General features: G+C 45.3%; 1 protein-coding gene across 4 annotated transcripts in view; it reads right to left on the bottom strand.

The window, feature by feature from the left end:
- BMPR2 (bone morphogenetic protein receptor type 2) overlaps positions 1–26926 on the bottom strand; it is a 513538-nt gene that overhangs the window by 298897 nt on the left and 187715 nt on the right. For all 4 annotated transcript variants that reach the window (XM_086955265.1, XM_086955263.1, XM_086955264.1 and 1 more), the window contains exon 3: positions 10287–10466. In XM_086955265.1, coding sequence (XP_086811391.1) covers positions 10287–10466 — 180 coding nt within the window. The remainder of the gene's footprint in view (positions 1–10286; positions 10467–26926) is intronic.

Genomic DNA, 26926 nt, shown 5'->3' with positions numbered 1-26926 from the left:
TTCCTGATTCTATTAAAACCTATACTGGCCCCCAAGCATGAATGGTTGTTTTTTTAAATAAAAAGTATAGTAACTGTTTAGGTCAAATTATTAAAGCTAGGGAATGTCGATCCCCCATTCCCCTGTCCACTTGAACCTTTATCAGACATTGACCGAGAGCAAGAAAGACCAACCAGGGTTCGAGTCCAGGGTAGGTGCCATCTACCCGCTGTTTTCAGGGTAGACACGGTCTACCCTGCTGCAAAGCTGGCCACGTTCTACAGAGTACTACGCTCCTTTCCTACTTCTCCCGGAATTCAAAGAAAAATGCTGAATTCATCCAGGTGTAATTTTCGGACATCGGGTCACTTTCAGCAGCGCCTGCATGTTGCCTGCTTTTGTTCCGAGCAGCAACGCGCAGGCAGGGTAATGGCTTATCAGATTCCAGATTCACCCATAGCAAAGCCGGATTTAAGGGGCCACTAGGCTTCTTTTAGTTGGAGTATCCTGGCTGGGAGGTATCGGGAGCCTCACAACTAGATGCAAGGAAGGGGAAACGGAGGCTCACATCTTAACACTTCACAGGTGCTTCAGAGAGAAATGCTTCTGACTTTGTTCAGTTCCTGTATATAAGAGACATGCATACACTGTAAAAATGTCAGATGTGTTGGTCTCCCCAGTATTTACACAAATACGTTAAATGGCACTATTTTGTTTTATTTCTTTCATAACGCTTTAGCGCTACTCATCCCAATGCAAGGTGTCAGAGCTCTTTACATCACACATACAGATTATACATTGACAGGAAATCATAAGTGTGTATATCAGTATAAAGGCTGCATAAAACAGTGAAGGTTACAAGGTGTAGAAGCCACATATCATTCAAACCCCACTGTGCTATATGAGAAATGTATAAACTGCAAGTAACAAAAGGATTTCTGTTTTAAAAGCAGTAACCCACTTACTCATTTCAATAAAATAAAAATATGCAATCTGCGTATTTCATAATGTGCTTTGCAGGAGACACATTAACCCGCTATGCAACTTTGATTCAAAACTAGGACAAGGCAAAAACAGATATCTCCAGCAAATACGTTATCCTCCAGAATTATCTTACTATTATTATTAATCTGAGATTTAGCTGGCACACAAACATCTCTCCAGCAGGTGCCTTAAACCCATAAGATATTTTAAAATACAGACATTGCAACCAATTAAGGAGAACAGATTGACTGCCACGTTTCTCCTCGTTGACAATTTGTTTGTGGCAGGAGGATTGAAGAAAAATAAGTGTATTAGTTGAGGCCCAGATTTTGAGTCAGGGTTGCATCAATATTTTGGCAGAACCCCAATGCAAAATCAAAATGTTATATATTGTAATGCACTCAAATGTATTCAAGATAGACCTGCGAAACATTTGTGAGGTCTTCAGATCCGATATCGCTTCTTATGGGGTCACAGTTTGTGATGCCACTTCCTGTGAAGCCAAATGCGATGTCACGTGCCGTGATGTCACTTCCTGGGATGTCACACGCGGTGACATCACACGTGGGGATGCCACACTAATGATGACTCACTAAGTTAGGTAGAATGGACCTAACTTAGTGAGTGCCCCCCACTTCTTTTTTATGACTCGAGCCCTGGAAATAAACAACACAGTGGAAATAAGGAGGATGAGTCAAAAAGAAAATCAAAGAATCTCTCTCTGGACAGAACTGTTAATGATGACCTTCAAAATTATGCTTAAACGCCACTGGGAGGGAAACAAACGATCTGGCTTGCGCAAAAAATTAAAAAAAATTCTAAGAATGGATCTATGAATTGCAAGACACCACTCTCTACTTTTCTATCTTTCCATATGTTTACAGACCGAAAATCCCTGTAGAGGTTCCTGACTCTTCATTTCGGGTCTTGTCTACAGTCCTCAATTTTGAAAACGGGACCTTTTCTACTGTTTCTTTTTTGGGACTTTGTTGTAAGGTAATATGATAACGGTTGTGGGAAACCCCTTACTGGGCAAGGAGGGCCAGGCAAGATTTCATTGTAATGACTACAGGAGAGGTAAGGTATATCTGCCATTGATCTCACTTAATTCCTCACAACAGCTCGACAGGTTCTCTGGGCGTTTATAGGTTTTGAATTTGGAGGTGGGGGAGGTCATGGAAGGAGGCTCAGCTTAGCGCAATACAGACCTGATCAGTCATGTTTCTACGGTTATTTTTTGCCTTTAAATATGCGTATTACTACCCTGAGTGCTCTGAAGCATGCGCAGGCAGCATGTAGCACTATGGAAGCACCAAAACAAATAAACATTCATTGAGGCAAACACACACACGCACGCGCGCAGGCACACGCACAGTGTAGCTTTAACTTGCAGTAATGCGTACATTTTTTTTTACGGAAACAGTTACCTTCTCTATTCATTATTTATTCGTACTTTGAGATAGTACAAACAACGTGTCAGTGTTTTAGGAACAGTAAAATATTTAATGAGTTCACACTGTGACCATGAGCTCCACAATACCCACAACAACTCACAGCGAGGGTAGATTTGTCACATGAACAGTTAACTATGTCTGATTATTTTGTGGAGTGGTGTGGCTCACTGGTTAGAGGCGGCAGACTCGGAAAGCAGAGGTGGGCCCAGGACCAGGGTTCGATTCCCGACGCGGCAGGGTCTTGGGCCATGGTCAGCGGACTCGATAATTCTCGCCTCGGTGCCTACTCCAACCATGGGTCCCACTCAGCAACTCTGGGCAATAGCTTGCTTAATCTCTACTAACGGCCCCATCAGCGCCGGGGATGCTTGTCTTCACCTTGGAGATGCCCAGGAGGGACCATCTCACAGGGAAAGCCAGGATGGGTTCCCCAGCGGTATACAGCGCCGGGACGCCCCTTTGCTGGGGCAGCTGTGCGCTTTACAAGTATACGACACTTAACATTTAACATTTTCATTCTTCGCAAAAACCCGCTTTTAAATCCTATGCGTACTAGACATATTCATACACTACATAAATTCTGTCTTTTATGCAGCTTTCACGGAAAATAAATTAATAATGTTGGAACTGTGTAGAAGGTTGATCCCCATTCGATCAGTAAAGGTGATAAACTTTGAACGATATTTACACTAAATACAATGCAAAATATTAGCCTAAAAAGAAAATTTTTCACCAGTACCATTAAGATAATTCAGACAATGGGAAATCCTGAGGTTTAGGCCTGCCCATTTTGCAAGTATTACACAGATCAATACTTGTCTCAAGTGGTATATATGCTACAGGACACTAAAGAGGCCTCACTGTGATTTACAACAGAAACAGGACTCACTAAAAGCAGTCCTGGCCTGCTCCTATTAGACACCTGTAAAAATCTCTCATCACTTACTAAAAACCTAATAAGGAGAACATTGCTAAAGAGTGATGCTAAGATCTATAAACATACTGCTATATGGACTCATACAGATATCAGGATAGTAGGTCAAGCCATCTACTGGGATTTGTGCAAGGAGAGTGATCGATACGATTTATTAGATAATGACAGACGGATATTTGACACAATTTCCATGATTATAGTTCAATTTACCACCTTAACAAAATAGTATATATAGTCTGTGCCTTGAAAAAGCAGACTAAGAACCCTACATATACCTTCGCAATTACCATATACTTCAAAGTGTGAGGGAAGTAAATTGGGGTTTTGTGGGGATGATTTAAAACCTTAGAAAGTCATCTCTGTTCCAAGCCAATGGAAGAATACCTATGAAAATGAATGGCAAACACAACTCTACCATGAATATACGGAACAGGACTAGGCACAGAGGCTACAGCTCAAAAACACGTGTATCGTAGAGAGGATTAAAAAGTAATCTCTTCAAGATCCATCAAACCTGGGCAGCAGGACTGCTAAGCTCGAAATGTAGAATGTGCCAATGGCCTAGATGCAATGTGTTGCAGATTCAATGGAGGTGCTGAAAATGGTAGGGAACCGATCACAGTTCTGGAACACAATTAATGAATATACTGACAACACATAATGCAATCAGATAGGCTAACCTTGCTACATGACACAACTGACATGATTGAGATGTTTTATCATCAAAGACAGTGGCTAGCTCCTGCGTTGGTCACGGCAGACATATGCTTATTAAAGCACTGGCAGTCCCCTTGACTACCAACATTATGGGAATGGGTTATCAAAATGTATAAAAGTGGCCTCCGGATCATATACAAACTACAACACAACAGAATTGCATTTATTTATTAGTTTTTGAGTACAAAGGACGCACTATCAGCAACTGGTACCCTGGTGCTGACCATAACAGCTGGGGAAGAAAAGGATATGGAACAATATCCTTAGAAAAGATATCTATAGTAGATAGCTTCAGCGAAAGGAGGCTGTATTCAAATTACTTGGGGAACAACCAAGTTTTCAGCGCCCTCCTAAACTTCAGTAGATCAGACATGGATCTTAAGACAGGGGTGGGGGGTGTGGGGGGGGGGGGGGGGATGAAGAGTGCATTCCAGAGCTTGACTGCATGGACTATAAAGATCCTGCCACCTTGCCTGGATTTCCTGAACTTCGGTACACAGAGCAAATTAGCTGTTGCAGATCGGAGGGCCCTGTTGGGGATGTATCTTCTTAGTCACTTTTGAAGGGAAAGAGTGCCTATCCCATGGCAAGCTTTAAACTCCATATAGAGGGATGTCAATCAAATTCTTTGCTTGAATGGCAGCCAGTGCAGTTCCCTTAATGCTAAGGAGGGAAAAGTTCTGCGAGACAGGTTTAAGGCAAGTTTAGCGACTGCATTCTGGACCCTAGATAAAATATGTAAAAGATATTCACAGGCATCTAGAAGAAGAGCATTGCAATAATCCTAGTGACTGCGAATCACGCTGAGAGCAACCAAGGCTGTAGAGGGGAGTACGGGCAGGATCTTCCGAAGTGCTTTCAGAAGCGCAATTCAGGTTCCTACTGTTTTATTTAAATGGGTTTCCATACTAAGTTTGTCATCAAAGTTAACTCCAAAGTCCGGGGCTGAATCAACCGTGGCCACCAGTCCACTGAACAATCCAGGACAGAAATTAAATTGTAGAGTTTCCGGCTTAGATTGAGTAGTACAGTAGAGCATATCAGTCTTATCCCCATCAAACTCTGAAGAGTTAATGTTGAGCCAAGAGATAATGTCATTCTGGCAGTCATGGAAGGAGGATAGTTACATATTTCTGCCTAGAGACAGAATGAGCTGGGTATCATCAGCATAATTAATGAAGGTCATGGTGTGAGATTTATTAAGTCTAATCAATGGGGCCAAGTAGATATTAAACAAAATTGGACTGATGGCCGACCCCTGAGGCACTCCCTGATTGATGGCCCTGGCTTTCGAGTGATGGGGGCCAAGAGCAACAGCTTGATTTCTATTTGAAAGGTACGAACGCACCCATTTCAAGGCGGTCCGCTCACTTCGATAGACTCTACCCTGAATAGAGGAGTGTACTCCTGGACATATGTTACCATTCGTTAATACTGAGGTTAATGACTTATCTCTCTGAAGTGGAAATCTACCTATTGTTATGGACCAACAAAAGCAGCAACACACTTGGAAGGCAATCATTTTAAAATTACATTTTAAATATTAGACATTGCGCTCCTGGGAGAGTAACTGACTTCAGACAAACTGGTCAGATTAAAAAAACAGATAATACAAAGGGATGCATCCCACACTCCCTCCATTTTTTCTTCACCACCTTTTTGGTGGGGGTAACAAACATAAATTACACAGGCCCGGACAGGCCGTTGCGGGCACCGGGCAATCTCCCGGTGCGCCGCAAGGGTGGGGGCCGGTTTTGGGCCCTAGGGGGCCGTTTTTGTTACAGAGCCGTTTTTGCAGCATAGCTGCAGAAGCGGCCCTGTAACAAAATCGGCCGAAAAACGGCCAGACAAAGAGCTTGGTGCACCCCCAGAGGGCCGGCCGAGCACTTTGCCAGGGCCGTTTTTTGTTCTCAGTCCGGCCCTGAAGGTACTATTAACAGCATAATACTTTCTGAAGCGTTTACTTTCTATACAACATGACCTACAATTGAAACACAAGTAATGAATGAGTTGCAAGGTGGTATCCATTAGTTAACTAACATTGGTATAACCAAACACTTTAATAAAACTAGACAAGCAGCTACTAACAGAATTTGGATTAGACACAATAGAATAGACATATATTAATAGAGAGATGTTTAAGAAGCAAAAATGCTTAGCATGCTGTAACTTTTGATCTTTCGCATTCTCTCAAATTGTTCAAGCATTGATGGGACTGAAAAGTCCTCTGCATGGTAATGGGCGTTCACCCCTGCTCTGAGTGCCCAACTGCACAGATATCTGGATCCTTAATGCTGATTTTTGTTGTCATAAGCAAACAAGGATAATGCATGTGCACCATGACATAGGCCTGTCTTGGGACTGCAGTCTTGTGGGACAGGGAGGGTGGCCAGGACAGGGAGGGTAGCCAAAGAACTACTGCCACAGTGGTGACAGGCTACTGCACTTACCATTAGTTAAGCAGCAAGAGTGCAGTGGTGGCAGCATAACGTGTAGTGGTCTGCAGGCGTGAGCAGGTCCTTCTTGACCTGCCACTAGAGTGAGGCTATAGGCTTACTCAGTTAAAGTACTGCTGTAGTGCTCTTAACTCACGCTTGGCCTACATCGGGTTGGTGTGTAGTGCAGGACAGCTCATGACTGGTGCATCTGAGCTGGGTGTTTGTGAGCCTATGAGTGGTACAATATACGGAGGATGTAGTGCTGTGCATTGAGCGTACAGTACAGTAAATGGATGTGCTGGTTGTATGTGTGCCTATGAGAGATACATTACATCAAGGCTACATCACTGTGCAGGCTGTATACATGCAATGGTTGTATATAGAGTACAATACATGGAGGGCCTTGGGTTCCATTTTGGGAGACCCAGGTCAGCATGGAGAAACATGGAGAGGAGGTAGAGGAATTCCTTCAGACAGATTTGTGTATTGTTGCACAATTCAAAGGGTGCTCTTTGATTCAGTGAGAAGTCACAAGGAAGGGGCCTTAGAACATCTCATGAAGAAAATGGGGCTGATAGGAGTGAGCACTTCAAAAGAAGCAGACCCCCCTCAACATAAACTTCAAAGACTCGTAGTACAGACACCAAATGTGATTTAGAGTCTAAAGGGAGCTTTGGACCTCAAAAATGGTCATCTGCCACACAGCCAGGTGAGCTGTTTAAGGTGGGGAAGCTGTGTAAGACTTCTGCCTGTGACCAGTACAAGGCCTTCTAGTCTCCCTGCTGGATGAGGGTATATGATCCAGGGAATCAGAGACCACCTAGCCTGAAGCACCAGCGCCTGCCTGCTTACCAAGATCAGGGTGCCCTTTGAGGAAGCAGAAAGGGTTGGAGGGAGCGACAGCCAGATGAGCTGTTTAAGGTGGGGAAGCTGTGTAAGACTTCTGCCTATGACCAGTACAAGGCCTTCTAGTCTCCCTGCTGGATGAGGGTACATGATCCAGGGAATCAGAGACCACCTAGCCTGAAGCATCAGCGCCTGCCTGCTTACCAAGATCATGGTGCCCTTTGAGGAAGCAGAGAGGGTTGGAGGGAGCGAGGTTCAATAGGGAGTCCTGTCAAGTGGACTCCTGTTGCAAGGTGTGGGGAAACGGCAGCTGCACTGACCAGGACACTGCCAGTGTGCAGGGCAAAGTCAGCGACCCTTGTATGTCAAAAGAGTGCCGTCGTGAACCTAGCCGTGTTCATTGTGCTGATCGAGTTGGAGTCATTGTGTAGTGAGGATCTGCGACCCCATATGCAAGAAAGGGCCGCCGTATGGAGACTGCCATGCCGTGAGGTGCGTAGTGCTTGAGCTGTGGTGAGCAGTGACCATGTATGCCAGGAGGTGTCGCCAATGAGAACTTTGCTGTGCCATGCAGCAAGAGCCCATGTACAGGGAAGATATAGTGACCCCGTGTGCCAGAGGGGGTCACTGGGAGCAACCATATGTGTGAACTGATCTACCACCCCTGTCAAAGAAGTGAGGCTGCCATGGGAGACCCGTCACTGTCACCAAGGCGAGGGGCATGCTTCAGGATCATCGCATCACTCCCCTCCTGCACATTGCGGGATGGATTGGACATGTACTTACCTTGCAAGGAGGAGTTGCAAAGAACCTCTTATCACTTCCGTGGTACGACCGCATGTGAGTAATTCTGTGCCTGTTGAGTGTAACCCATCTGGGCCGCATACAGAAAAAAACTCACCTTATTCTGCTACTGTTGGTCAAACCTCCCACAGACAGGGTGGCTCTAGGGAATCTTGCTTACTAGTTAGTGCTGTGGCGATGGATCACTGTTGACTTGAAAATAGAGTAAGCATAGAGTCTTGAGACTCCTAGAGGGGCTTGCCCCGATTGTTGTCCATAGTGAATGGGGAATAACCACTCTCTAGGAGCGAGTAGTGCCTGGGAGACCCATAAAGAAACACTAAAGCCCTGACCTCAGGGGAGCAGTGTAGTTTGTGAATGTCGTATTTTTCCTTTTTGGTAGCAGCGGTAGAAATAAAATACTTCTCTTTTTTCATAAAAGTGAGTATTTGGCAGGACAAGGATTTATTGCTGGTGCTGCACACATTCTGAGTTGAGCACCTGTGTTCACTCCACTGTATCCACCTCCCCTTCATAGATGATTTGAACTGCTGGGACCACGATATTCCTGAGAGTCAAGTGCTGAAGGGGTACTTGGTCCAGCTGCTCAGTATCTACAGTAGGTGAGGCCCCGGCGGGACATCAGAAGTGAAAGGTCTCAACCCTCACGGTTGGGCCCAGTAACCCCTGCTTGCTTACGGCCCTCTGAAAGGAGTTCTGACAAGCATGAATCAAGAAGTATAAAAACATTTTTTTCACATTTTTACAATAGCTATATAAAACTTTATAACTAAATAAATAAATAATAAATGTATCAAGAAGGGTGTTGTTGTCAATCGAAGACCTATCCCTGCTTAAGTTTTGTTTTTGCGTTTTTCATTTTCACTTTAATTATTTTCCTTTCTTTTCTATCTCTTACCAATTTCTAAAATGTACAATAGTTATTATTTTTCTGTTTCGCTATGATCACACTGCATCACATCGAGAGAAGGTTACAGAACATACTGGACTTTTGATAGTGAAGTGTATTGTGAAAAATATAAAAATCTTAATATATAATTACAACATAAAACAAGGATCAATTCACCCAGTGAACATGAATGTTTAATTGTAAGGTGCACTGTGACTCAAGGCCATGTTACAAGATATTCATCTGGATTTATTGAGAGTAGATTATACAAATCCCTGGACACCCAGTGATAGAACTATTACATCAGGAGTGTGCAAAAGGTATTGGAACAGTTGTTTTACACCATTTTGATTTTATGTGGATGAATATGGAGTATTCCAACAGCAGACATACAGAGCAACAGATAATATTTTGACATTTTACTTTCAACTGAAGAGCTTTAATTAATAAAGTATTGAAAACTGAATGGATGGAGGTCCCTGGTTCTTTCTCAGCCATTATTTTATTCTGCTCATCAAAGAGGACTTAACAAGACAAATGTGGCCTATATTCAGTTATCATTAAATGTCTTTAATCATAGATACATATTTAGGTTGTTGAACACTTTAAAGATAAACCAATGGAAAAGATACCTTCAATTAAACGGAAAATATTACCTTCCATTCAGTTGATTATAAACCACAGCACTGTCTACTGCCTTTATTTTTCTCCACCAACACTTCATTTTGGCTTAAGATTGCAAGTGGTAGACAAGATATTACAAGTCTGCTCCCTACACATCTAGTCTATGCTAATAGGCTGGGTGTCAAATCACTAATCTCCAAGAGCCCATTGCCTCTACCTTCCTGCTTTCTTTTCTTAGTACTATTTAAGCACAATTCTCAACCTTGTTCTACTTCTTACCTACTACAGAGTCAGTGTATATAAGTAAGTAAGGAGCGTATAAAGCACACAAATGTTGAGGCGTCTTGGCGCTGTAGCAGAAAACAAGTTGGAGAAGGGTGGGCACCTCATTCCTGTAAGGGAAATAGCCAGGTCTTAAGCATTTTCCTAAAACAGGAGTCTGGTAGGTTGTCGCCTGATGACATGTATAGCAGGCATGGAAATTCTAAGAAACATCAAAGCCAAGCATCAAATTATTAATTGCAGTGAATCAACAGTGCATGTTAGTTTAAGGTTTAACTAAAGTTCTTCAGACAATATACCCATTTCACACCAACAGACTAAGTGTATTAACTTACTGTAAAGTGATGTGTCTGTCGGGTCTGGGGGTGGAAAGTTCTCTGTGAAGTTAACATTGCACATGTCGGTGTTGCAGCAACAAAAGCGATAAGTGCCATTCTGGATCGATGAGGGTGTTGCTGTTACTACACACTCCTCATCGTGACACTCCAGTGGATCACTGATCTTTGACCAACATCCTATAAAGAAGCACAAATAAATCAGTGTGAGTCAGCTTGACAGTTTATGTGTTTTAGAAAACACCACAGTGATTTCAAACAGCAGCTGCAAGTGTATCCAAGAGAGACTGCAATATCAGAACAATGAACATGTTACTTACCTTAGGTAATGCTCTTTATGGTAGGTAATCTAACTGCTGATTGCTCCCCTTTTGAATACTCCCTAGGCGTCAGATGGGATCCAGAAACATTTGAGCAGTAGCTTCACTCGCTGAAGATGGTGCTGTGCCGCTCTGAACTAACACTGCTCCGCTCTGGAAAGGATGGACATAGCCTACATAAGACCACTCCAGCTCGCTGATGTCAGTTGCTTTCTAGGCTGTCTGTGCCCCGGACCCAGAGCCTCAACAGCAAGTTGACTTGAACAGTGTGCAGGTTCCTATACTTGGGATTTCATTAAAGGGTAAAATCAAATTAACAGAATGGGGAAGACGGAAGTGTTGGTGAGGAATCTGCGGTTAAATAGGGGACAAGTTGCAGGGAGCAAGATCGAAAGCCATGGTGGCGCCCTAGCACCTTCTCAGGAGTATGTGAGTGGCAATTAGATTTCTTTGTGTTTTTACTTTGACTCACCCAAAGACATGGAGCATAATGACAACTGACCTCAGGGACGACTCCTACGACTTCTGGACCGGGACCCGCCCTCCAATTGGACTGGTCTCACTCTGGAGCCTTCTGGTGCTTGGGGAAAGTTTCACCTCGCGGTCCGTATGGCCTTCGGGTAATGACAACTGACCTCAGGGACGACTCCTACGACTTCTGGACCGGGACCCGCCCTCCAATTGGACTGGTCTCACTCTGGAGCCTTCTGGTGCTTGGGGAAAGTTTCACCTCGCGGTCCGTATGGCCTTCGGGTTCATTGACGCGCTGTCACTGCAGGCCTTAAGAATTATGGCTCAACCCACAGTACCAAAGACAAACCTGTTAAGGATCCGTCACAGACATTTGTTTTGCGACAGTCCTTACAGTAGGAGGTGACAATTTCCTTGCACACTGTAGATTTTAAAAAAATAAAAAACAGTGTAAAAGAGATGAGCGATAGCTTCAGATCCACGTCTCGTGGAGCAGAAAGAAAGGAACTGACGTCAGTATGAGGGAGTGACACCAATATCGACCCAGTACATCATTTTCCGGAAGGAACGTAGTCAGTGCATAGTTTCCAGACCCAATCTGACACCTGGGGAATGTCCAAAAGGTGATAAATCTGTGGTTTGAAGTCTCTATCAGAAATAGGAAATAGAAGATGAAGGAGCCAAAAAACGCAGGCTGTCTAAGTGAGTCTAATTCCGGCCCCAATAACTACCCTGTTTGAACACTGATTGTTGAAACCTGTTGTACATGTTCAATTTGAACTGTTCATATGTTACCCTGTCATCAACCATTTGACACTATTTAACTAGTTACTGAGACCTTTAGTGTCTCAACTGAATCTTCAATTCCAGTTCATTTCCTCTGATTTGTACAATGTAACACCCGACTTTTATTTCCAGACTTTCTACTTTACAGTATAAAATGCCCAACTAACTGGAGATCTATGGGACAGCACATTGTCTGTACCCAGAAGAACGGTAAGCAACATAGGTAGCAATTCCATACAAGACACTGGTCAATGTGTTGCTATTGTAATCAATGCTTGTTTCCTTCTTGTGAAAAGGCTGCATTTTTTCTTATGTTAATTAACTGTTTTAACCATTTTCCTTTCCTTGCTGACTGACTTCCAGATCACAGGTTGTATAGACTATCTAGAAAGATGGTATAGGAAACTGAGGGGAATCGGCAGACACAGTGTCCTCCAGGCTCCAGGCACCCGGATTGCTTCTCATACTTCAGAAATAATTATTTAAAGTATGATTATCGACTACTGTGCAAACTGCTGTAATGGGTGGCAACTGAACTTTCGGTGTAGCGACAATCCAGAGCTTTGAGACTACAAAAACGAATCTATTCCACTCCAGCAAGACTCATCCCCAACAAGCTATAGTACAACGGTCTGCCACCCCGAGACTCTACCTCACACATCCAGTTATCTATACCACAAGGTTGCTACACACTCACCCAGGGTTTGAACTGCATGTCTTGCTTAATATATCCGGGCATTGAGATCACAAAGCAGAACAAAATCAAATGATTAAAATTTCCCAGCATACTAAAATGTAGAAGACAACAACCTAATCCTCTGTGCCCGAACTAGCATGCACACATTAGTGACTGACATTAGGGGTGCACCGTCCTCAACAGCCTTGCCGAAGACAGTGGTCTCTTTCTTTGTTGTAACCTGATGGTGGTGGTAACCAGGGACTTTACCAAAAACCACCAATAAACTTTGTGAGCTCTTACGTGAGCAACCCAGTCAGAAGCACTACATTCCTCAGCATTCCAGGTGGAAGAGGCAGGTACCCAGCCACAAGAGCACAATTTGGCATGCAGACACCATCAGACAACATAAGGGGTCTGCCTCTCACATCTTCGTCCACTGATGTATTTGGTTTCTTACTACCCGTGCAGCACAAAACGATCACTAATAAGAATGTGCTGGTACCTACAGACTGCGGCCTGTGCCAGTAAACCTTTAATCTCTTCAATATAATAACTAGGAGGCCAGGCAAACACTGAACCCAAGTCATCATTACACTCCATAGTAACCACTAGCTAGACTTTAATACGTACTTCACAGCAATTCCAATAAACATCTTCCTAAACTGATTTGTGAGGACATTTCACCAGATTCTACCTAGTTAATGGTGACATTCTGAACTGCAGGTTAGCGGTCAATCATTGTGAGAAACTAGCAGATTTTCTAGTCAAAAAGGTATTACCTCAGTAAGGCTTACCTCTTACTGTGAGGTCATTACCTCAAAACTTTTTTCTAACGGATAATAGTGCCTTCGTGAAAGAGGGACAAGGGTTTCACTAATATATAGGAGTATTCTGTCAATTAACCTTACAAATAATTTGGACCATATTTCGGCTATGAACTTATCTTCTCACTCCATCTTCCCCTCTAAGGGCGCCTGTACTCGGATGATCTGTTATTGCCCACTAGGTAGGAAGACAGAACAGGTGTAAATCTTCTTGGACAACATCAATCTTGTGATTGTCAAATAACTGACCATAACCTTGCTCGGCTATTTCAATCTGTGGCTAGAAAATGTGAGAGTGAGGCATGCTACAACTTCTAACTGGGTTCTCTTTTTCAGGGGTTTCACAGTCAGTTAACTACATGTGTATCCATGGTTATATTTTTAATTCTATTACCGTTTATCTACATTTTTGATAAATGAAAAATTGAGGTTACAACTGATGTAATTCCATATTAACTTAAATGATCTTTTTGCTGTCTGTAGTGGTTTTGTGTGCTACGTTGCCATATAAAACAGCACAATTACCTGAAACAATAGCATCAGCACCTGTACATAAATGCATCGTCATTAGGAAACCTCATCACTGCGTTGTCAATATGCATGGCAACTGGCCCAGTGGTCGTTGCTGACAGTAAGGAACTGAAAAGATTGCTGGCAGTAAACCAACTAGCTAGTCCCAAGATGCACTGATTGAACAGACCAGAGGGCTCAATACATTTGTAGCTGAATTGATCAATAAACTGTATACCAAAATTTTGTTGATTTTTAAAATATTTTAATTCTTGAGAATTTCCTTAAGTACCATATCATAATTTCAAACATCAGGAGCATCATTCCTCTTCCAATATGCATCCTACATGATATAATGATCAAAGACAAAAGAATGTCCTGAGCACAACACCACATGTATCGTAAAATCAAAAAGTCCCATCAATCTTCCTTATCCACGATGACTTTATTCTTGCTGTTTGATAAAATCTTCTCCAGATCTCATATAGTCAACACATGTTTCGTAAGTTCTGATGCCTCCGCATCTCTGACTTCATCAGGGCTAATACAAAGTCCATCCAAATCCCAAAAGTAAAATCCACCGTAGTACAGACGTCAAAGGCTTGTATTAGGCAAAAGTATGTGCGTTAATTATTCAAGGTCCCCATATCCAGGCCAACAGGGTAAACACATAGGGTTATCTGAAGCCAAAGAGGCAGAGAGTACTCCCCACTCGATTATACCAGCGTTGTGCTTTGTTTCCTGTACTGTGATTCATTGATCAACACTGCACTATGGAATTCATAACAATGCTCCATTTATCTTCACAGGTGCACCATAAATAACCTCACACAGTTCGCTCACTTGATATTTTCTCAGATGACTATTATTACTATGTTTTATTTTATGTTTATTTGGTTCAATTTGCTGTTCTTTCATCACTTTATCACTTGTTATCTGTTTTTTCACATATGATCGAGGTCATACACGTTTTACTCTTGTTCTATAAATTATTTACGTGGTTCTAGGCATACATGGGTTACACATACGTTTTTGAGCAGATGGTCAGGAGTGTCTCTTCTAAATCCAAATCCCCTTTCCCCATTGCTTGTGCAATGCACTTAAAATATCGGCAGGCGATACCTATAGGTGGGGATTGGGAGCTTACATCAATTCTGTCTCTGTGAAGTTCATTGGCAACTGACACAAATGAAGAGCTAATATGATTACTGACATGCAAAAAGACTGCATTCAGTCAGCATTTATTTAAAAAAAAGTGTAAAAAATTCAAATTGCAAGCATGTATGTATGCGGTAATTGTATAGCGCAAACGTCGGTAAAAGACATCACAGTGCTTTATAGGGTCAAAGACAAACATTAAATCAATGAGCAATCGGACAGGTAGGGGTTCTAGGAGCAGAAGCATACTGTTACTACACTCTGATGTAGTGTTATTTAAAGAGGTGTGTCTTCAACTCTTTCCTAAACAAGAGAAGTACTGGGGCAGTCCTGAGGGAAATCAGGATGTTCCAGATTGTTGTGTGGATGGGGAAGCATGCCGCCTTTTTTATTACACTTGCTAATCTGCAATATGCTGCTGTCTTGGCTGTAGGTGTGCCAAGAACCACCAGAGATGGTGAGCTTGCTTGCAAAATAAGCATGGTTGCTTGTTGTGATAGCTTTGGAAATGATGCAGCTGGTTTTGAAGATTCTGCAGTATAACAAGGCGAACTAATAAAGTTTCATCAGGATGGAGGTGATGTGATCATATTTCTTCAGCTCTTGGATGAGCCTTTATTATGTGATCTCATTAATTCCTTCTTTGTAGAAAACATCAAGAAGATCCTTTTGGCTAATTGTTGTGGCTAAAACAACCATTTTGTAAGAACTATATATCACTTGTGAGCTGAAACGACTCATAAGATCATACCCCACAGACTTTTACAGTGAAGCCTATCTCACCAGAGTTTTCAAACATATTCTGTGCTCGATTAAGCCAATGCGTTTGTCAGCTGATCACCGATCTTCATGCATACTGAAAGAACTATCCTTGCTCTTTACATCATCTGCAAACTGGTCAAAATAATGTTGGTGGTGATGTGTTCCAGATGTCCCAAAAAGGATCAACTGTGTCACTATAAAAATAAACCTTATTTCGACTCAAACATTACATCTAATTTTGCCCATTATCAGACTTCTAGCAGTAGTCAAAATTCTGGAGAAAGCTGTGGCCACCCATGATACAAGAATCTCTAGATAATTCTTCCTATCTGTCTCTCCCACATTTAGGTCTGAAGCCGGATTGTGTTGAGCACAGCCTTCTAGAAAGACACTATCTACCTGATAGATCCGGGGGCAAGTTGTCAGCTAATCTTGCTGGATCTCACTGAGGCGTTTGACATTTTCGAACACACAATCATACTACAGATATTTTGCACCGTAGCCAACACTGATGATCAATCCAGGTGATAGTTCAAGTCCCTCCCAAAAGAGATGAGACCCATACGTGGACACCAATAAGATCCCAATTATTACCTAATCTGTTTAGCATATACCTTATGTTTTTTACCAGCATCGTTTATGACCCAGGTGTTACCATCCTACCTTCTATGGACGATACATATGCTTATATAATGTTCTTCGAACATATTTCTAAGAGTAGCTTTGTAGAATGTTGTCTTCAAAAGTAAAGGGTGAATGGCAGGTAAAAAAAGCTGACAATACAGAAGGTCGTAATTTTAAGTTCAGATGGAGAATAAAACTAGCTTTCTTGCATATTTCAATATATGTGGAGAAAAATTTTCTAGTACCATGGAAGGTAAAAATTCTGCCCTTCTTCAGAGTTATCGCTGTAATCTCAGACTGGGGAGGCTGTGACCAGCCACTTCATTCAAATGAGAAGACTGAGCCATGTCATCCTGCTACTATTGTCAGAACACGGGTCTTAGGGTTGGAAGCAGCAATTAATGATCTTTTAGATTTTTGATAGGCCTTGCGTGATGTCCTGACAGCCCTCCAAACTCATAGCTTTCAGACAGTGCAGAACGCGGATGTGCGATTTATGAAGAGTATAAACAAAAAAGTTTACAATCACTGAAGTCAAGAGGTACCTACATTGGCATCCAATGTATAAACATATACAATTTTAATTGGGGTTCATAACTGTCAAATGCATTTATAAACTGACAGTAAACTTTCTTGCAGAGAATGAGTATTTTCACTCACTTCCAATAGGAATTTCAGAAGGTTAGATGTTGACTTCATGGTGTCCCTCAACTTTATCTTAGCTTCAAGGGTGGTAGGGCTTCCTTCACATAGATAACTTAGAACTGGAATTGACTTATGCTTGAACTCGATCATTTGCGCTCACTGATAAGCTGCAGTATCCACCTTAAGAAATTTCCATTTGAGGGGTGTGCCCTTGATAAGCAATGTGCCCAGCACTTTAGAGGCGACATTTTAAAATCGTTGGAGTTCTTGAAAAAACATGAACGTAATACTGTCCCAGAAAGGGTGATGGAGTTGTATCTCCTATTGTTCAGTGTAATCATTTCCGATTTCGGTAATGTTGTATGCTGTTGCATTATTGAAAAGAAATACTTTACCTCTGTGATTGGACATTATATCGAAATGTGGATTTCAAACGTCTCAAGGTTGAATAAGTGACTCTTCAAAATTAAACCATGAGAACAAATAATGAGAAATCAGAAGATAAATGGGAAGTAGTTGCAAACCTTTGCTTAACACAATGGTTTTAGTTACATGAAAGATTCAAGACATTAAATAATTAGTAATTCTAAAAACCATGAAAAGAGCAAACTATTCAGATTACAATAGGTACAATAGGTACACAACATAAACAATTGATGTGGTTGCAATTCACAGGGAGCTAAAGTTGAAAGCAACATACATAGCTAAAGGTAATGTAATACGGTAATTGTAGGAAGGTGGATACCTGACTATGGTTACCCCAGATGTTTTGCCTAGTGTTTAGCTGGTTTTCGACTTAGTTGGCCTGGGATCCTGCTAATCAGGGCCCCAGACTATCTGCTCTCTCTTTAAAATGGACTCCATTTACCCTAGGTACATCTCTAATTGGATACTGGGTCACCTTATGAGCCCCTGTACAGTGTACTATAGGTACCCAGGGCATAGGTGCCTCCAAGGCCTACCAGGGGCTGCAGCATGTATTATGCCACCCCTGGCTGGCCATTCACATTGACACAACTGGCTGATCACTCAGCTGGGGCAAGGTCGTGTAATCACCCCTTCTGTAGTAGGGGATCTCTGTGTATAGTCATAATCTAGTGAATAGTCCCGCCCATGTGCGTGGACCCCGGCAATCAAAAATAATCTCTTAAATTGTCAAATCATGCAGACCCTGCAGGACACTTGAGAGAATTTAAAGGCAAATAATGCAGCCTATATTCACAGGCTACACTGTCCAGTACTTCAACTAGAAATTCCACCAAACAACACCACACATAACCCAGCCTGAGGTTTCTACTATAGAGAAACTTGCCTCCACCAGTAAAAGACACTGGAATGATAGAGAGGAAGGCATGGACAGACAAGCCCCATAGGCTGCCATTATGTGGCTTAAATAGGATACTGTGCCTTTAAGAGAACTTTCCAGAACTGTCTCCCAGTATCCCAGAATGCATAGCAGGTCCCTCTTACTTTCAGTTCTTTTTTCCGGCTCCTGCTAACAGGACCCTGGCATTGAGCTCCCCCTTGTTTCAAGGGTTTATTGGATTTTTGTCACTTTTGTGTATAAAAGTGTTTGAGTTTAGCTTTCTTGGTGCTTTTCTTCTCTCCTGTGTGTTGGTTCAGGCGTTTTAGGGCTCTAAAATGCCTGGTCTTTTTGACAAGTGCCCAGCATGTGGAAGGAAGAAGGCCAAGAGTGATCCACACGACGTCTGCATCGTCTGTCTCCCTGAAGAACATGTCCCTGAAGACTGACATCTGCCAGCAGTTTTCAGCAAAGACCCTGAGGGACAGGCTGAAGATTAGGCTTCAAGGCCTTGAAGAGAGACGTCGGCAGGCTGCAGGTGGGTCTGGGCAGGCTGGGAAGGTTCCCTCTGCCTCTGTTGAGGCCTCCCCAGAGGCAGGAAGGCCAGCAAACGGTCCCGGTCTCCGTCGGCGTCGATTGAATCGACGACGACGTCGAGAGGGATGACGACGGTGTGTTCCCCGTCTCCCCGGGGCTCCGGGTTGAGACAGCGTGATGACTCGACGTCGAAGGGCCTGGAGAGGCCACCGTCGAAACCACTGTTGACGGCATCGTCGTCGTCATCGTCGACGTCGGAGTCGACCTATCGATGTCGGAGACGGAGCGACAAGCAACGGTCGACGTCGAGGGGCTCCTCGACGTCAAGGACCTCAAGAAGGAGGAATCGACGCTCATCGTCGAGAATGTAACGTTCGACGTCGCGGAGGCGGCGTACGGCGTCCCGAAGGAAGAGGTCGACGTCGCGGAGGCGGCGTTCGACGTCGTGGAAGAAGAGATCGACGTCGCGGAGGCGGCGTTCGACGCCGGAGTCACGGAGGCGACGTTCGACGCCGGAAAAGCGACGCTCAGCGTCGAGAAAGAAGAGATCGGCGTCTAGGAGTCGCTCCACCTCTCCTAAACGGCGCAAGAGGGATTCTGACCCCAGAAGTCAGACTGGATCTAGTGGAGGACGCAAGAGGAAGCGATCACCTGCTGAAGGGGCTGGATCTCTGCCCCCTTCGCCGAAGGGGTCACCGGGCTCTGTGTACTCGGTGGTATACACACCATCTCGGCCTAGGTCGCCACCTCTGCCTGTACCTAAGGAGGACCCTCCCACCAACCCTCCACTTCCACCAGGCAGACCACTGCCACCGCTTCCACCGCATGGGCCTGCCCCTCGGTCAGTGATACCTCCGGTCCCTCCGCCGAGGTCCACGTCATTACCTCCTCTGCCTACACCTCCTAAGGGGACACCGAAACCTAGACCCCAGGAGGAACCGAGGAAGACTCCCCCATGGAAACCTGTGGAGCGACCACGGGCTGGCAGATCTCGCTCTCGCTCTAGGAGGAAGGAGCGATCGCGCCACAGATCGTCCACGCGGTCGTGACACCGCCATAGGAGGCACAGATCTCGATCTCACACAAGGTCCTCAGGGACCAGGGACTACTCTCCGACCTTGTCGGGGTCACCGGACACGAGGGTGTCTCCGATTGATGACCTGGTGGCGTTCCATGATGTCCTTTTAAGGGGCGCTGCAAAGTTGGGCATATCCTTGACGGTGCCTACACCTAAGACTTCAGTCATTTTCGAGACATTGCATCAGAAACACCTGTCTCGTCCACTGCTACCTCTGGTGCCGGGCCTGGAGGAACCGGCCATGGCCCTTTTCCTCACCCCTGCGGTGACGAAGGCGGCTCCGTCGAGATTGCTGAAAAAGTACCGGGCTCCCGATTCGGACCCGGCCTTTCTAAGGGCGGAACCTCCTCCGGATTCTGTGATTGTGACGGAGGCCCGCAAACAACATGCCACCACCCCGTCATCCACGGTTCTCCCGGATAAGGAGTCTAGATGGATGGATTCAGCAGGGAGGAAAGTATGTGGAACATTGGCGACCTCTATGAAGGCTGCGAGTGGCACGGAGTTGTTGGGACGCTACGACCGCGCCCTCTGGGACTCCCTCCAGCAGTTTGCGGAACACTTACCTCGCGAGAAGCGGGAGGACTTCCAGGAAGTGCTGAATAAAGGGATGCTGGTGGCGAATCAGATTATCAGCGCTGCAGCACACTCATCCCTGTTAGCGGCACATGGTTTTTGCCATGGAGTTAACCAGCGACGTCACGCCTGGCTCCGTCTTACGTCCCTGAAACCAGACGCACAGCAGAGGGTAGCCAACCTGCCATTCTCTGGCGACACCCTCTTCGGGAAACATGCGGATGACGAGATGGCCCGCATGAAGGCGGAGGCCGAAACGCTCACGGCTGTGGGTCTGGAGAAGCCTAAAGACACGAAGAAATCGTACCGCCCATTCCAACGGCGGTTCGGTGGGCAAGGCAGAGGACGTGGCCAAGCTTCGGGACAGTCGCAACAACAACAACAGTTCCGTAAGCCGTTCCAGAAATGCCAGAAGGGCAGAGGAGGCCAGCAGTCGGCTCCAGCGACCAAGGGCCAGGCCGGGTCTAGGCCCTAGGAACCTACTTCCCCTGATCTGTTACCCACTCCGGTAGGGGGGGAAGCATTCAATTTTTTCTGGCAGAGTGGAGAAAAATTACTCAGGACAAGTGGGTGGTGAATATTGTTTGCAATGGATACAGTCTTTGGTTCACAAGCCCGCCTCCAGCAATTCCACCGGTCACCTCGCAGTTTCAGCTGCGCGAGCTTCAGGCGGAAGCGGATATCCTGTTAAGGAAAAGGGCGATAGAAGACGTACCTCTGTCCCAGAGAGGAAGAGGTCTGTACTCCCGGTTCTTCCTGGTTCGCAAGAAGGACAAGAACGAGTTCAGGCCCATTCTGGACTTGCGACGGGCAAACAAATGGATTCGCAGGGAAAAGTTTTGCATGCTGTCGTTGCATCAGATTTATCCTCAGTTGCAACAGGGAGACTGGCTATGTGCTATAGACCTACAGGATGCGTACTTCCATTTGCCCATTGCACACAAACACAGGAAGTTCCTGCGGTTCCAAGTCGGAGCCAATCATTATCAATACACAGTACTCCCATTCGGACTAAAGTCTGCGCCGAGAACATTCTCGAAGTGCATGGCGGTGGTAGCAGCACACCTACGGAAGAACAAGGTGTTTGTCTACCCGTACCTGGACGATTGGTTGATCAAGGCATCCTCCTTCTCGGAAGCGCGAGCACACTTCCAGAAGACGTGCGTTCTCTTGAACAAGCTGGGGTTGCACATCAACATGTCCAAGTCTGTCCCAAATCCGGTCCAATGCATAAAGTACTTGGGAGCCTCCATCAATACGCTGTCAGCAAGCGTGTCTCCTTCGGAAGAGCCACGATTATCTCTCCTTCGGAAGGCTCAGGCTCTAATGACAACTCCATCTACAACAGTGAGGACGGTGTCTTCTCTACTGGGATCGATGGCCTCTTGTATCTTCCTGACGCCGCACGCACGGCTGCACATGAGACCGCTGCAGGAGTGCTTGGAAGATCAGTGGGATCAGAGGAAAGGATCTTGGGACGACAAGATGCGGATGTCTCTGCATGCTCTTCAGTCTCTGAAGTGGTGGTGTTCAGCGGAGAATCTCCTCAGAGGGGTTCCCTTTCACAAGGACATTCCTTCTCATACTGTCGTGACGGATGCTTCTCTCCTGGGGTGGGGAGCGCACTCCGGGAACCTACAGATTCAAGGAATGTGGTCACCAATGGAGGCCACGTATCACATCAATTTCCTGGAACTCAGAGCTGTTCACTTGGCACTGAAGGCCTTTCTTCCGTCCTTCCAGACCAACTCTCTGCTTGTACAGACTGACAATACCACCACGATGTATTACCTCAACAAGCAGGGGGGCTCGAGATCACGCACTCTGTCGCAGGAGGCGCAAGCGATCTGGCACTGGCTCCTAGCCAGAGGACTGACGATAACGGCTACCCATCTGCCAGGTGTGCAGAATGTTCAGGCAGACGCGCTGAGCAGACTGGTTCAGGAAAACCACGAATGGGTCATAAACCACGAAGTACTAGGAGAAGTCTTCGCAAGGTGGGGAACTCCAGACGTAGATTTGTTTGCCACCGCCGAAAACAGCAAATGCAGAGACTTCGCCTCCAGGTACTACCAGCGGGGGACGCTGGGGAATGCGTTATGGATCAACTGGTCGAACAGCTTTCTGTACGCTTTTCCTCCCATTCCCCTGATTCCGGCGGTGCTCATCAAGTTGGCCCGGTCCAGGGCTTGGATGATACTCATTGCCCCGGAATGGCCCAGACAGTGGTGGTTCACAGACCTGCTTCACCGGTCTCCCCTTCCTCACATTTGGCTGCCGTGCAGGCCGGACCTTCTCACGAAGTTCGGGGGACGGATGTTACACCCCAAACTCTCGTCTTTGAGTTTGGCGACATGGCTCCTGAGATAGTGCAATATGGCCATCTGAATCTGCCTGAGGATTGCATGGACATACTGAAGGAGTCTAAGAGACCTTCCACTCGGACTTCCTATGCTTACAAGTGGAAGAGGTTCTGTATCTGGTGCCAGTCTAAGAACCATGACCCGACGACGTGTAAGGAAGAGGTCATCCTTCCTTACCTTCTACATTTGGCGCAGTCTGGACTTAATGTTCATTCCATTAAGGTTCATCTCGCTGCATTGACTGCCTACAGGAAATGCCCTTCACAGACTTCCTTTTTCCAGATCCCTGTGATCAAAGATTTTCTGGAAGGATTGAAGAAAGTATTCCCTCCTGTCAGGCTTCCTTCGCCTTCATGGGAACTGAATGTGGTGCTGTCCAGGTTGATGATGGAGCCTTTTGAACCTATTCATAAGGCTTCGTTGCAGCACCTGTCCTGGAAGGCGGCGTTCCTCGTGGCCATCACATCGGCCCGCAGGGTGAGTGAAATTCAGGCGTTGTGTTGCCAAGAACCTTATACTGTATTTCATGCTGCTAAGGTTGTTATGCGTACTCACCCTAAATTTCTTCCCAAGGTTATTTCTGATTTTCATGTCAACCAGACCATAACTTTGCCTACGTTTTTTCAAAATCCTTCATCTCCAACGGAAAGGTCTCTCCATTCCCTGGATGTTAGGAGGGTGTTGAAATTTTATCTGGATAAAACCAAAGATGTTCATAGGTCTGACCAGTTGTTTGTTAATTATGGATCAGTCAGGACGGGTCTTGCTACCTCTAAGCAGTCCATTTCTAGGTGGATTGTGTCCTGCATACAATTATGTTACCAAAAAGCTAATAAGACCTTAGGAGGTAAGCCTAAGGCTCATTCCACCAGGGGCAAAGCTGCTACGACAGCCTTGCTCCGTAACGTGCCGATAGCTGAAATCTGCAAAGCAGCCACTGTCAGGTCCATGCCAGGTTCCGTCATGAGGCCCCCGTCAGTCCCCATTGTCAAAGGGAGAGTTAACGCATTGCTGCAGTTTCCAATCTGGGGCTCCATCCAGAAAGTAGTTCATGCCCGCAGTCAGAGGGAGGGTTGGTTAACGCTTCCTGATTGTGCCGCTGAGGTGTAGGGTTAGCGTTCTAGTCTTTCCAGTTCAGCCCGCCATTTCCTTATCCCGCGCGTTCTATGTGGCGCACTTCAACTGTTCCTTTCCGGCAGTTCGACGCCCCGATTTAGGCTCCCGTCAAGTCACTTAGGAATTCCCAGTTTTCTGCCCGTTTTCAATTAGAAACTCAAGAGACTTCATTTGTGGGCTTAGAGAGCTATTTTGTCTTTGGTCCAATCCGTTTTCTGCCTTCGGTATCCAGCCGCAGCTCCGCTATTTCAAGGGTCCAGTGGAGTCGGTTGGAATTCCTGTGAGCAGCATTTATCAGTGGACAATTCCGTTTGGCAAGTATTCTTCCGCTTCACCTCAGCACACTAGCGGTAAGAATATTCTTTCCTCATTTAAGACTACGTGTGGCGCTTCTTCAGTCTAGCGCAATTCTAGAACTTTTCCTGAGGCAGTGACATCATTGTCAGGGAGAGTAGTTCAGCTCTTACGGACTCTACCGGCAATGTCAAAGTTCGAGCAAGTATATTAAAGACTATTTGTAATTGAGAAACAGTAAAGTCTCTCCAGTTATTCAGCCTTTTCTAGAGTTCAGTGAGCCTTTGAAGTCTTGTGTTGAATTTAACTAAACAGCATCTACAAACTTCTACAAGTAAATGAGAGTATTCATTATATGCATATGGTAATACTGTTGTTTACCACCTCTACTATCTAAAAGACATTAACATCAACAAGAGTCCTACTATTCAACAAGCTAAGAACCTTTGGTAGCGGGCTCTACAAGAGAGAGGCAAAATACACACAGTAACAGGTATTGAGAGGTGGAACTGAGAGAGAAAGAGTTGAATTCCCCAATGTTGTTTGAACATTAGTAATGATCTGTTAACTGTTTCAGGTGTTCACCAGCTAATCGAATTCAAGAGGTAGTGACGAAGACACCGGTGTGGAAGTCTCTCTTTGTTGTTTGTTATCCACTTCCCCTTTCCCTTCCATTCCTGGGCTTGGAGAAATCCGGGTGCAGGGGTGATTGGGAATTTGGAAATATTCATCATAGAAGCCTTGGCAACTCGCTCCCACGGAAATCAGGATAATTCAGGTACTGCTTCTGACAGCCACTTGGAAGTCGGTTCATACCTTTGCTAAGCATTACTGTCTGGACACTGATGCCAGGGCAGATGCTCAGGTTGGGCAGGCTTCGCTGCGGAATTTGTTCGCACAATAGTGGCGTTAATTTCTTTCTCCACCGCCGCTTTGGTGTGTGGATGGGCTTGCCATTCTATTCACTAGATTATGACCATACACAGAGATCCCCTACTACAGAAGGAGTCGTTTCTGTCCTGTAACTCCAGTTCTGTAGTAGGGGTATCTCTGTTATAGGCATAAGCGCCCGCCCTCCTCCCCGGTGGAGATAATTCTTCATGTTAGGAATGCTACAGGTCTGGCGTGCTACGCCTTCAAAAAGAACTGAAAGTAAGAGGGACCTGCAATGCATTCTGGGATACTGGGAGAAAGTTCTGGAAAGTTCTCTTAAAGGCACAGTATCCTATTTAAGCCACATAATGGCAGCCTATGGGGCTTGTCTGTCCATGCCTTCCTCTCTATCATTCCAGTGTCTTTTACTGGTGGAGGCAAGTTTCTCTATAGTAGAAACCTCAGGCTGGGTTATGTGTGGTGTTGTTTGGTGGAATTTCTAGTTGAAGTACTGGACAGTGTAGCCTGTGGATATAGGCTGCATTATTTGTCTTTAAATTCTCTCTTAAGTGTCCTGCAGGGTCTGCATGATTTGACAATTTAAGAGATTATTTTTGATTGCCGGGGTCCACGCACATGGGCGGGACTATTCACTAGATTATGACTATAACAGAGATACCCCTACTACAGAACTGGAGTTACAGGACAGAAACTACTCCTTGCTTAGATATAGTATGACTATATCTAACCTTATATCTAGACACATATACACCTATAAGTCACTCCTATGGTAGGCCATAACAATCCTGAAGGCAGAGTGCTTGGTTTTATGTGAGATGGTGCTCTAGCATGAGCTGAGCCTGTCTGCAGCTTTCGGAACCATGTCCTTATGGCTGTTCCAGGATATTGCCATACCATATACTCTTAAGTGCATTATGAACCTCCCGGTTAAATGCTAACTATGGTTTGGCTTTATCAAAACATGTCGAGTAAGGTGTCATACGAATTGGGATACTACCCCCTCGCCAGTCCTGGCGACGGGGGTAGCATTCCACCCTTCTAGACGGAGAAGACATGTTGTTCCTACTATTCCTGGTTAAAGTTAACCAGAGCCTCAGCATCACAAAATGGATGCTGCTGCCACAGACACAAGTCTGACCTCCTGCTGTTGGGAGTCCTTCCAGCAAGGGCGGCTTGGACAATAGGTTTCTTGCCTTGGGAGGTGCTAGCACCACCCCAGACAGGACTTTGTGTATTGGGACAGGGAGGGCTGAAAGGATTGAGACACTACACGGGGCACAGAAGGTGTCCCATGCATAGGCCAGTTCAAACCGGTGCTGGGGCACATCAGCCTCAGCTCTGGCGCAATACTGGAAAAAGGGAAAGGGGTGTAACCACCCCCTTCCCTGGTCCCACCTATAAGAGGGACCTAGTAGGTAATCCAGCCCCTAAGATTGGTATATAGGTAGGAGCTGAGTCACAGGACTTTAGATTATCCTGACTGAAACTTTGGAACGAAACTCTGTACCTTCATCACTCTACTTTGGAAGAAGACGACTGAAGAATCTCCCTTGTGGTCAAGGAGTGACCACCCTGCACAAGCAGGCACCATCCAGCGATCGACGACTTGCTTTGCCACCGCCTCCCGCCGGAGCCCGAGCCCAGAGCCTGACAAGAACCGAATTCCCAGACATCCAACAGCCTGATCCACAGTCCCTGCA

The sequence above is a fragment of the Lissotriton vulgaris genome, chromosome 2_1 (genome assembly GCF_964263255.1).
Source record: "Lissotriton vulgaris chromosome 2_1, aLisVul1.2, whole genome shotgun sequence".
NCBI classification, from domain to species: domain Eukaryota; kingdom Metazoa; phylum Chordata; class Amphibia; order Caudata; family Salamandridae; genus Lissotriton; species Lissotriton vulgaris.
Note: the sequence above shows the minus strand (reverse complement) of the source record. Positions and strands in the feature narration are given on the sequence as shown.